At 39.1% G+C, this 13,249-nt stretch overlaps 1 protein-coding gene across 1 annotated transcript; it reads left to right on the top strand.

Annotated features, from left to right (window-relative positions):
• Nucleotides 1-5,314: 5,314 nt before the first annotated feature.
• Nucleotides 5,315-7,803, top strand: LOC309829849 (zinc finger MYND domain-containing protein 11-like; the record flags this gene model as incomplete). Its single annotated transcript, XM_082666121.1, has 3 exons — nucleotides 5,315-5,431; nucleotides 5,663-5,867; nucleotides 5,964-7,803. 3 exons carry the CDS (start codon nucleotides 5,315-5,317, stop codon nucleotides 7,400-7,402), a joined length of 1,761 nt encoding a protein of 586 aa, XP_082522247.1. The 3' UTR covers nucleotides 7,403-7,803.
• Nucleotides 7,804-13,249: the final 5,446 nt, after the last annotated feature.

Genomic DNA, 13,249 nt, shown 5'->3' with positions numbered 1-13,249 from the left:
TCAGCAACGAAGACCCAATGTAGCCAAAATAAAGAAAGAAAGAAAACAAAAACAAACAAAAAAACCCCGTGTGCTTCAACTAAGACCCGACATGGCCAAAAAAACAAAAGATGGGGACTTGAAGATAGCAGTGAAGGTTTGGAAACAGCTATAAGGAGTGGAATATAAACTTGTCAAGGACAGGAAAAAGGATTGCCAAGGCATGTTGAAGTTTCAGCTGTAACTGATAAAATTATTCATAAATGTGCCTAAATGTTTAATATTTTGATGTTTTCTTGGGCACACTTTCTTTAAATGTTTTCCAACAGTTGCTTAACTTCAGAGATAAAAAGATAAAGAAGGTTTTAAGTTGATGCTACGTGTATGGATATTATTTTCAGAACTCAATTTAAGAGTAGTATTTCAGATCATAAGCAATACTTAATATTTTTTTCTTTTATAAAATGGTCAAACATAACTTGTATAACTCAGAGGTCATCTTGGTTCTCTGGGGCCACCTAAGACATGGATGATATTAGCTCAATCCATCATCATCCTGTGGATTGTAGATGTCCATTTTCCTAAGGATTTATCTGTGTTCCCTGAGGTCTTGAGATCTCATAATAATTTCTGGCTCTGAGCTCCTGCTTCCGTTGACTTAGTCTAGTTTACAAATTATGCATCATCCTGCTCATGTTATCTGTTTCATATCATGTTAACCCAGCTGTAGATTTTGGCCTTTTCCCCTAATGGCCATTAAAAACATTCAGAGATGTTTATATGTAGAAATGACTTTGCTGAAGGTGGTAATGTGCAGGGATTCTCATCATATCACAGTAACAGAAAACAACTCAACTTGATGTCAGCCTCCTGTATTTTTCTTACTCTTCTAACTTTTCTTGTCCTGTCCTCTAAGGAACACAACTTCAATTTCTCCAACTCTTTAGTGGTAGAGTAATTTAGCTGTTTATGCCCCTTACTGCCAAACTCAGCTTGAGATACATCTAGGCCTATCCAAGGCCAGTAAAATGCTCACAGAGCAAATGGGCCTTCTTTAGAAATCATTTTTGCATCCCTCACATTAGTCTCTAGCCAACTTCATATTCCCTTTTGTATAACTGTCACAATCTACAAAACATCTCAAATTTTCAAAACAGACCAGATTTTTCACCAAGGCACCAAAATCACATAATTTCTTCAGTGTTTTCATTTAAACTGTGATATCTTTGATAAGGGTCTCTCTAATTGACCATCGTGGTACACCATCTTTACATATTCTTAAAAATCCCTATATCGGATTTACTAATCCTCTTTACCAAGAGAAAAAAAAACCCAGAATTTACTTTGGTAACAGCTATACCCCATTTTTCTTAGGTTAATGGAGCTTTCCTCTGATAGAGCTAACAAGGTCCTATTTCTTTTCCTGAGGGTAGTTTTTTGAGCCCTATGTGGGGAGTCAAGAAGGCTGGGCTTCTGTCATTAAACCAGCCACTAGCTGTTTATGTCAGCTAAGTGACATAACTGAAACTAATTGTTCATTAAATCCCTCTCACAAGGATGAATAAAGAAGAAAAGGAGACTATTTGAGAACAGTTGAGAAATGTAAAGTAAAATTTTTTTTATAAGACATGAATGCAGTGAAATGGCCCAATGAGTCCAAGATGGTGCTCTAGAGAGCCAAAAGGGAGGAAGGTGACAAGGCCATAATTACATGCTGTCTTCCCCAATGGGATGGTATGTAACATACCAACAAGAATAAACAGGAAGTATTTAACAGGTGGCTGAAAAGGAATCTGTAATTTGAGCAAACTAATGTTCTCATTTCTGAGGAAAACACCCTCTTAGGATAAACACAGCAGGCTTTTCAGATTCAGGGTGGTTCAGCTGTTACATTAATGCAATTTTAGCTTAATGAAAAAGATTTCACACTGTGACTACAAAGTGTGACTGGAAAGTATTATGATAAAATGAATAAAAGTAAGATGATAAAATGTCTGAGGCATGAATAGTCTTAAGAAAGCCATTACTAAGAGCAGTTACCCACTGCTGTAATATGGAGTTGTAAGGACTAGAGAAAGTGGAGAGATCACCACCTGGAGGAGCAGCTTAAGCTTAAGTGAAAGAGTCCCTGGGTTTTGTGAAGAAGGGGAAAGACATGGCTAGAATATCAGAAGATTAAGAAACCAACCTGGAGAGACTGCTCAGCAGGCAATAACACCAATGGCCACATATGCAAGAACATCTTAGCTGACTCTATGAATGCTAGTAGTGTTGCATTTCTGTTTTTGACATTGTAAATTGTAAACATCAATGATCAGACTTTTTCTAGAACCTTCTGAGGAGTCAGAGAATCCTTCAGAAATAGAAGACTGGAATTGGTAATTGAAAACAAAAAGTGAATGGACTATTGATTGAGCTTGAGATATGTGGAAGTCCAGTTAGTCACAAATGAAATGTGGATAATAATAGTAACTACAATTTATTATATACCTTATGCCAGGTACTGTACTATGAATTTTACAATGGAACCTCATTTAATTTACATAATAAATGAGATTAGTATTTTCTCATGTTTACAAATGAAAGAAATTGAGGTTAATTAGATGTGTTTCAAAGACTAGAATCTGTTATTTAAATGGAAAGTTCCAAGCAGGCATGTTTGTACAGGAAAAGCTTAGTAAGCTCTAAGCCCAGGGGTGATTAGATGACGTTATCTACTTTGTGCTTTATAGCAGAGATTAAGACTTGGACCAAATTTGGGATATTAGTGGAGAAGTCATTAATAAAATCCTGTCCTCGTCTTGCTACCTTTTCAAACACTCATCACTCGCTGATACTACTATGCTAAACAAATGAATAGAATCTCAAATCCCGTGGAATTACATTCTAGGGAGGGAAACAGATCGTAAACAAGTAAACAAATATTAAAGTAATTTCAGATAGTGATAGTGCTATATAGAAAATGTGATGGTGAAATGGGGGAGGTTAACTTTAATTACGGTGGTGACTGAGGAGGCAAAATTTGAGTCTATTCTCAAATATTGAAGAAGTTGGCCATCTGAAGATGTAGCAGGAAAACATTTCAGATGAAATAAATATTGGGGAAATAATTTGATTGTTAAATATGGATGTCCTAAACTGTTTCAAGATTGGCAATATTTTGGTGAATAAAAAGAGCTTCAGTTTGTCTTGGTGTTTCCCCTAACTCTTTCAGTGTTCAAGCACTCAGTGGTCTAGTCTGCGTCTAAGATTCCACTATAAATGTATTTGGTGGCCTCTTGTATGGAGGCCTCTTGTGACCTTCTCAGCTTATGTCTCAGCTCCTAAAGAAGAAAGGCTTTATAAGCAATTACCTAGCTGAAGTAATTGTTTATAAAGACATCTGCAATGATTCCTTCCATCTTTCTACAACTGTTTCTTTGCAGCTGTGACCTTGTTACTTATCAGGAGGTGAAATTATTTCTCCATACCCTTGAATCTGGGCAGGCCTTGTCACTTGCTTTACCAATAGAATGCAGCGGAAGTAACACTGTGAGACTTGTGAGTGTAGGCTTCAAGAGGCCTTTGAAGCTTCTGTTCTTGTCTTCTTGGAACACTGACATTACCATACAAAAAAGCCACAGCCAGTCTCCTTGAGAATGAGAGACCACATGGAGACAGAGAAGCCCAGCCAAAGCCATCACCAACCACCAGAATTTTGAGTAAAACCAGCTTGGACCATGCAACCCTAATGGCCTCTAGCTGATAACTTCTCCAATGAGTGACCATCATCAGAATGAGTGAGATCAGCAAAAGAACCATACAACTGAACTCAGCTCAAATTTCTGATCCATAGAATTACAAGGAAATGAAATGGTTATCATTAAGTTTGTTATACACCAATAAATCATTAAGAAACTAGCTAGACTTCAGGGATTGCTGCAAGGTGGCAGTGTAGGAAAACCATTACCCTGAGTTCACCTCCTCTCATGGGCACACCAAAATTACAACTATTTACAGAGCAACTATGGATGAGAAAGACTGGAGTGTACCAGAAAAGATCTTTGATGGCTAAAGATATAAGGAAGGAACCACAATGAGATGGGTAGGAGGGGTTAGAGTCACGATATAGTTAAGACCTATACCCCCAGTTGGTCAACAGATGAACAGAATAATTACAATCCCAGATGCTCTCCACAAGGAGCAAGGTGTCTGAACTCCACATCAGGTTCCCCAGCCCAGGGGTTCTGTACCAGGAAGGTGAGCTGCCAGAACACTTGGCTTTGAAGGCCAGTGGGGATTTCTTTGGGGAGACCCAGAGGGCTGTGGGAGACAGAGACTCTTAAAGGTGCATACAAACTCTCACATACTCCAGGACCCAGGGTAGAAGCAGTAATTTGAAAAGTGCCTGGGTCAGGCCTACCTATTGATCTTGGAGAGTCTCCCAGAGAGGCAGGAGGCAACTGGATCTCACACTGGGGACAGAGACAATGGTGGCAGCCATTTTTGGAAGCTCATTCTACCATGTGAACACTGGTGCTAGCAAGCACCATTTTGGAATTCTCCCTCTAGCTTATTAGCTTTTGGACTCAGCTCTGCCCCTGCTCACCAGTCTTTAGGTACCACTACTGGGATACCTCAAGCTAAGCAACTAGCCAGGTGGGGACATAGCCCCTGCCACCAGCAGGCAGATTGCTTTAAGATGCCCTGAGCCCACAGCCATTCCTGGACATGGCCCTACCCATCAGCAAGTGGACACCAGCTGCAGGACCACCACAGCCCCACAGCCTGATGAGGCGGGACCCAGCCCAACCACCAGCAGGCCAGCACCAGCCCTGGGATGTGCTTGGCCCCAACCCCAGCCAAAACAATCTTGAGAAAGAAGAACAGAGCTGGAGGTATCATGCTCCCTGACTGCAGATTACACTACAAAGCTACAGTCATCAAAACAGTTTGGTACTGGCATAAAAACAGATGCATAGGTCAGTGGAACAGAATAGAGAGCCCAGAAATAAACCCATGCACTTATGGTCAATTAATCTATGACAGAGGAGGCAAGAATATCCAATGGGGAAAAGACATCCTGTTCAATAGATGGTGCTGGGAAAACTGGACAGCTACATGTAAAAGAATGAAATTAAAACATTCTCTAACACCATAAACGAAAATAAACTCAAAATGAATTAAAGACCTAAATGTAAGACTGGAAACTATAAAACTAGAAGAAAACATAGGCAGAACACTCTTTGACATAAATCGTAGCAATGTTCTTTTTGGATCTGTCTCGTAAAGCAAAGGAAATAAAAGCAAAAATAGGGAGCACAGGACGGCGGGAAGCTGAAGGAGTAAACAGGTCATGGCACGCTTAACAAAAAGACGGCAGGCGGACACAAAAGCTATCCAGCATCTTTGGGCAGCCATTGAGATTATACGGAATCAGAAGCAAATTGCCAACATTGACCGTATTACAAAGGTCAAACCCCAGTTAGAAAATGTGACCTCTGACCTCTTGTGACATGTTTGGCATTGAAATTTGAGTTCTCCTGGAGTTCTTCCTGTCACTACAGACAGACATAAGCCCAAACTTTCTGTGATGGAAACATACAGACAAGGCACAGAAAAGTGTCAATAACCATTAAAGAATAAAACAATAGTACCAAATAATAGGAGAGGTATCACAGACAGAAGACAGCTCAGCCCCATGTACATGTCTCGAGTCCACGGTATGCATCCAAAAGAGACCACTCGTCAGCTGAGCTTGGCTGTGAAAGATGGTCTTATTGTGGAAACGCTAACAGTGGGCTGCAAAGGTTCAAAAGCTGGTATCGAACAGGAAGGATATTGGTTGCCAGGCGATGAGATTGCCTACAGTATGCAGCCTTTCTCCAGGACAGCAACCCCAAACAAGACCCTGAAAATTTGACAACCTATCAGAACATGGACATTCTGATTAATGGTTATTTTCAATAAGGCATCCAATACCATGGATGAGAAGATAAGAATAGACTGGGAAACAGAAAATCATGACTGGTATTGTTTTGAATGCCATTTGCCTGGAGAGGTGTTGATATGTGACCTGTGTTTTCGTGTGTATCATTCCAAGTGTTTGTCTGATGAGTACAGGCTTAGAGACAGCAGTAGTCACTGGCAGTGCCCAGTTTGCAGGAGCATCAAGAAGAAAAATACGAACAAGCAGGAGATGAGTACGTACCTGAGGTTCATCGTCTCCCGCATGAAAGAGAGGAAAGTGAACGAAGGGAAGTACCGAAGTTACGAAGAGTTCAAAGCTGATGCTCAATTGCTTCTCCACAACACAGTGATTTTCTATGGAGCAGACAGTGAGCAAGCTGACATAGCAAGGATGCTCTATAAAGACACATGTCATGAGCTGGATGAATTACAACTTTGCAAGAATTGCTTCTATTTATCAAATGCTCGTCCTGACAATTGGTTCTGCTATCCTTGTATACCTAATCATGAACTGGTTTGGGCTAAAATGAAAGGTTTTGGATTCTGGCCGGCCAAAGTCATGCAGAAAGAGGACAATCAGGTTGACGTCCGCTTCTTCGGTCACCACCACCAGAGGGCCTGGATTCCTTCTGAAAACATACAGGACATCACAGTCAACGTTCACCGGCTGCATGTTAAGCGCAGTATGGGCTGGAAGAAGGCCTGTGATGAGCTGGAGCTGCATCAGCGCTTCCTTCGTGAAGGGAGGTTTTGGAAGTCTAAGAATGAGGACCGAGGGGAGGAGGAGGCAGAATCCAGCATCTCCTCTACCAGTAATGAGCAGCTAAAGGTCACTCAAGAACCGAGAACAAAGAAAGGACGACGTAATCAAAGTGTGGAACCCAAAAAAGAAGAACCAGAGCCTGAAACAGAAGCAGTAAGTTCCAGCCAGGAAATCCCCACGATGCCTCAGCCAATCGAAAAAGTTTCTGTATCAACTCAGACCAAGAAGTTAAGTGCCTCTTCACCAAGAATGCTGCATCGAAGCACCCAGACCACCAGTGACGGAGTGTGTCAAAGCATGTGCCACGACAAATACACCAAAATTTTCAATGACTTTAAAGACCGAATGAAGTCTGATCACAAGCGAGAAACTGAAAGAGTTGTACGAGAAGCTCTAGAAAAGCTGCGTTCTGAAATGGAAGAAGAAAAAAGACAAGCTGTAAATAAAGCTGTAGCAAATATGCAGGGTGAGATAGACAGAAAATGTAAGCAAGTAAAGGAAAAGTGTAAAGAAGAATTTGTAGAAGAAATCAAGAAGCTAGCAACCCAGCACAAACAACTAATTTCTCAGACCAAGAAGAAGCAGTGGTGCTACAACTGTGAGGAGGAGGCCATGTACCACTGCTGCTGGAACACATCCTACTGCTCAATCAAGTGTCAGCAGGAGCACTGGCATGCGGAACACAAGCGCACCTGTCGCCGGAAAAGATGAAGGCTGGTTCTTTCTGGAGAATCACTGACGATTATTCTTCTCAGACACAGCGGTTTTTGTTTCCAAGAAGCCAAAATTGTTTAGAATTTGCTTCCCATTTTGCACCAGCCTTTAAACACTTTTCGTGAAGAAATTTTGCACAGTAGTTAAATCTTTTGTTAATGCTCCTCTGGAGTTTTTCAGGGGGTAAAAGTAACATCAGTGGAGGGTATTATTTTAAATAAATTTTAATTGAGAGTTTGTTGCATTTTCAGCAAATTTTAAAACATTTTTAGGTTTTACAGAGATTTTAACCTTTAAACAACAGATCTTTAAAAAAACAGCAGGTGAATACAAGTGAGTTTAACAAAGAAACATTTAAAATAGATCTGAATGTAAGAACTACAGAACTGTTTCAGAAATAAAGCATACTACCTTGATGTGAAATTTATTTCTTAAAAAAAAAAAAAAGCAAAAATAAACAAATAGGACCTAATTAAATATAAAAGCTTTTGCACAGCAAAGGAAACTATTGACAAAACGAATAGACAACCTACTGAATGGGAGAAAATATTTGCAAATGATATGACTAATAAGAGGCTAATATCCCAAATATAAAAACAGCTCATACAACTCAATATCAAGAAAACAACCAACCTGATTTAAAAATGGACAGAAGACTTGAATAGATACTTTTTCAAAGACATACAGATAGCCAACAGGCACATGAAAAGATGCTCAATGTCACTAATCATCAGAGAAATGCAAATTAAAACGACAATGAGAGATCACCTCACACCTCTCAGAATGGCTATTATCAAAAAGACAACAAATAACAAGTGTTAGTAGGGATGTGGAGAAAAGGGAACCCTCATGCACTGTTGCTGGGAATGTAAATTGGTGCAGCCATATGGAAAAAAGTATGGATGTTCCTCAAAAAACTAAAAGTAGAACTACCATATGATCCAGCAATTCCACTCCTAGGAATATATCTGAAAAAAAATGAAAACACTAATTTGAATAGATACATGCACCCCCATGTTTATAGCAGCATTACTTACAATAGCCAAGATAAGGAAACAACCAAAATGTCCATCAACAGATGACTAGATACAGAAGTGGTATAGGGGCTTCCCTGGTGGTCCAGTGGCTAAGACTCTGCGCTGCCATTGGAGGGGGCCTGGATTTGATCCCTTGTTAGGGAACTGGGTCCCACGTGCCGCAACCAAAAGTTTGCATGCTGCAACTGAGGATCCCACATGCCACAACTAAAGATCCCGCATGCTGCAACTAAAAAAAAAAAAAAAAAGATCCCACACACTGCAACGAGGGTCCTGCATGCGACAGCTAAGATCCGGTGTGGCCAAATAAATAAATAAACAAATTAATTAATTTTAAAAAGTGGTGTGTGTGTATATATATATACATACACACACACACACAATGGAATACTATTCGGCCATGAAAATGAATGAAATTTTGCTATTTACGACAACATGTATGGACCTGGAAGGTATTATTCTTAGTGAATTAAGTCTGACAGAGAAAGACAAATACTGTGTGTTATCACTTATATGTGGAATCTAAAAAATAAATGAATATAACAAAACAGAAACAGATGCACACATATGTGCGTCTAGTGGTAACCCATGGGGAGAGAGAAGGGGGGAGGAGCACAACAAGGGTAGGCAATTAAGAAATTCAACTACTATGCATAAAATAAATAAGCTACAAGGATATACTGTACAGCACAGGAAACATAGCCAATATTTTATAATAACTTTAAATGGAGTATAATCTATAAAAATTTTGAATCACTGTGTTGTATACCTGAAACTTATATAGTATTGTACATCAACTATACCTCAATTTAAAAAAAATCAACCTTACGTCTTACAGCTCTTCCAGCTTGGTGGTGGACCTTGTAGTTGTGGGTCACTTTGATGTTGAGAATAAACCACCAAGATTCTGTATCCCGTCTACATTATGGAAGATGAAAAGAAATGAATTATTAGTTTGAGGGCTCACCTTGATTCACTTCCCACCTTTAGTTTCTCGTTGGAAACCTGAGAAAATGTGGATTTCTTTATGTGTGTTGGAGCCTTCCCTTAATGAGGACGTAACTAGAAAAAAATTTTAAATTGGGCCAAAACAAAACAAACCCCCACAGCTTGCTAGACGCCAGAGGTCTCTTTAGGACATTGTGTCATCTTGCTCTGGCCTTGAAGTAGCTGACTGAATGCTTCTTCAAGAGGTCTCTTGAAAGCTGCCAGAATGCATTATGTTAAGCTTTCACCTATTTTTCAAATTACTTCATTTTACGTATATATCAGCAGGATATATACTAGAGCCTCAGCTCCCAGCCCCAACCCACCCTGGCGGGTGAGCAGACAAGCCTCTCAGGCTGATGAGTGCTGGTCGGCACTGATCCTCTGTGCAGGAATCTCTCCACTTTGCCCTCTGCACCCCTGTTACTGCTCTCTCCTCCATGGCTCCAAAGCTTTCCCCCCACCCACCCCATCTCCACCAGTGAAAGGGTTTCCTCATGTGTGGAAACTTTTCCTCCTTCATAGTGCCCTCCCAGAGGTGCAGGTCCCATCCCTATTCTTTTGTCTCTGTTTTTCCTTTCTTCTTTGCCCTACCCAGGCATGTGGGGAGTTTCTTGCCTTTTGGGAAGTCTAAGGGCTTCTGCCAGTGTTCAGTAGGAGTTGTTCCACATGTAGATGTATTTTTGATGTATTTGTGGGGAGGAAGGTGATCTCCATGTCTTACTCCTCCACCATCTTGAACGTCCCCCCCCCAATAATTTTTAATTATATTTTTTGAATTACACATGTCCTACATGAATGTATCGTTATTGTGAAAAATTAATATTGTACAGAAGCATACAGAGTGAAAACTGAAGTACCTCTTATCTTAATTTGGATGCCCCCAAAAGCAGATTCTGAGAAAATGGCTGAAGTATAGATGTAATGGGAAACTCCTTGTTTTCATCCTCTACTTACCACTCACTGAATACTTCTGTACTCCAATGTGTGTGGGGTTTTCCCATATTAAGCAAGTCTTTGGTTCTCTACAGATACCAGATGTCTTGCAATTTAATTCAATTCTGACACCATCTACCCAGAGGTAGCGTCAGATCCCATAAATTAAGGACTCAATCTCACAAGACTGCTATCTCATTTCACATGCCAATTGCAAGTCCAGGTTGTTACCTGGGGTTCTGACTGAACAGCTGTAAATCAGAGGTTCCCACAACACCCACCTCAGGTTTGATAATTTGCCAGAATGGCTCACAGAACTCAGGAAAACAGTTTATGTACTAGATTATTAGTTTATTACGAAGGATACAACTCAGGAAGAGCCAGATGGAAGAGATGCATAGGGCAAGATATGCGGGAAGGGGGGTGGAGGTTTCATGCCCTTTTAAGGCATGCCACCCTCCTAGCACCTTCATGTGTTCAGCAATCCAGGAGCTCTCTGAACCCTGTCCTTCGGGGTTTTCAACTTCTGCCCCTCTACCTTTCCCAGGGATTGAAGAGTGAGGCTGATATATATATATATATATATATATATATATATATATATATATTAGATTCCTTTCCCTTATAGATTATTACAAGATATTGAGTAGTTCCATGTGCTATACAGTAGGTCCTTTTTGGTTATCTATTTTATATTTAATAGCGTATATGTTAATCCCAAATTCTTAATTTATCCCCCCAACCCCTTTCCCCTTTGGTAACCATAAGTTTGTTTTCTGTCTTTGTAAGTTTACTTCTGTTTTGTAAATAATTTTGTTTGTAAATAATTTTCATTTCATTTTTTTAGATTCCACATATAAGTGATATATTTGTCTGGCTTAGTATGGTAATTTCTAGGTCCATCCATGTTGCTGCAAATGGCTTTATTCCGTTCTTTTTTATGGCTGAGTAATATTCCATTATATGTAGAAATAGGTATAGATACAGATACATACCACATCTTCTTTATCCATTCACCTACTGACAGACATTTAGGTTGCTTCCATGTCTTGGCTATTGTAAATAGTGGTGCAGTGAACATTGGGGGTGCATGTATCTTTTTGAATTATAGTTTTCTCTGGATATATGCCCAGGAGTGGGATTGCTGGATCATATGGTAACTCTATTTTTAGTTTTTTAAGGAACCTCCGTACTGTTCTCCATAGTGGCTGTACCAATTTACATTCCCACCAACAGTGTAGGAGGGATCCTTTTTCCCCACACCCTCTCCAGCATTTATTATTTATAGACTTCTTGATGATGTCCATTCTGACCAGTGTGAGGTGGTAACACATAGTAGTTTTGATTTGCATTTCTCTGATAATTAGCAATGTTGAGCATTTTTTCAAATGCCTATTGGCCACCTGTATGTCTTCTTTGGAGAAATGTCTATTTAGATCTTCTGCCCATTTTCTGATTGTGATTTTTCTTTTTTTTTATATTGAGCTGTATGAACTGTTTGTATATTTTGGAAATTAATCCCTTGTCAGTCACATTGTTTGCAAATATTTTCTCCCATTCTGTAGGTTGTCTTTTCGTTTTGTTTATGGTTTCCTTTGCTGTGCAAAAGCACTATTGTAATTCTTTTTGAAGCCAAATAATGTTTATAAATTTTTCCTTCTATGTAATTTTTAGAATAAGCTAATCAAGGTCCACTTTTTAAAAAATCCTGAGGGGATTTGGACCATAATTGCTTTGCTTTATAATATTGAGTCTTTCTATTCAGGAAAGTGATATGTTCCCATTTAGTAGGTTGTTTTACATGTTTGTAAAAGTTTCATTGTTTTCACATGGGTTTTGTACATTTCTTGTTTCATTTACTCCTCAAAATTTTATAGTTCTTGTTGCTACTGTGAATGGAATCTTTATAATATTTTACAAACATTATCGGCAGTGTATAAGAAAGATATTCATCTTTGCAGGGTGATCATGTATACAGCCACCTTCCTAATTAGTTATTAGTTAAATTTTTACCCCTTCACAGTCTCATGCTTTCAAATTCTCTTATTAGCAATTGGAGACACAAGTTGGCTGCTCTTTCTCTCATCCCTTATTCCCGGAGATTAAAGACAAGTCTTTATGTTTTTGTTTTAACTAGATGTTACTTACATTTTGGATCTCTCAATCTAATTTCCACTACTACTACCACACACTGGTCCCTTGGGATACCCTTTCCCACCTTTAACGTTTTGGCTCAAATATGGCTAGAATTAAAAAAAAAAAAACTTTAGTAAATACTAATGAATATTAAAGAAAATGCTAGAAACAGCAGAAACCTAGATTCATGCAAGCTCAGAATTTTTACCGTAGTACCATTTACTTACTTTAAAAAGTGGTATGCATTTTACTGCATTAAAAATTTTAATTTGAGTTGATCCAGTAAAATATAAAATCTTGGAGAAATAATGAATTCTGTAATTGATTCTACAACACTATCCACTTCCTTCTAATATTCTAATCAGAATCTCACTGGTTCCAAGTTTTTTATTAAGGCTTTTTACTCTTAACTATAGGAGAGATATGAGTATTGATATCAGTAGGAGTTCACACATTAAAAGGTCAAGTAATTTTGTGGGGAGTTCCCTGGTGATCTTGTGGTTTGGATTTGGCACTTTCACTGCCGTAGCCTGGGTTCAACTGCTGGTTGGGGAACTGAGATCCCACAAGCCATGGGTGCAGCCAAAAAAAAAAAAAAGAAACCAAGTAACTTTTATTTTTTTCTCTGGTATGGATTACAAGAGAATATTTCTTTCAAAATACAGAGTTGAGGAATAAAAGTAATAAGTCATACTGAGTGAGGCAGAAATTGGAAATACAAGTCCTAAGACATAAGTGAATTTGTAGC

Source organism: Grampus griseus (assembly GCF_964374135.1).
Source record: "Grampus griseus genome assembly, chromosome: 11".
NCBI classification, from domain to species: domain Eukaryota; kingdom Metazoa; phylum Chordata; class Mammalia; order Artiodactyla; family Delphinidae; genus Grampus; species Grampus griseus.
This window is presented reverse-complemented; position numbering and strand designations above follow the sequence as displayed.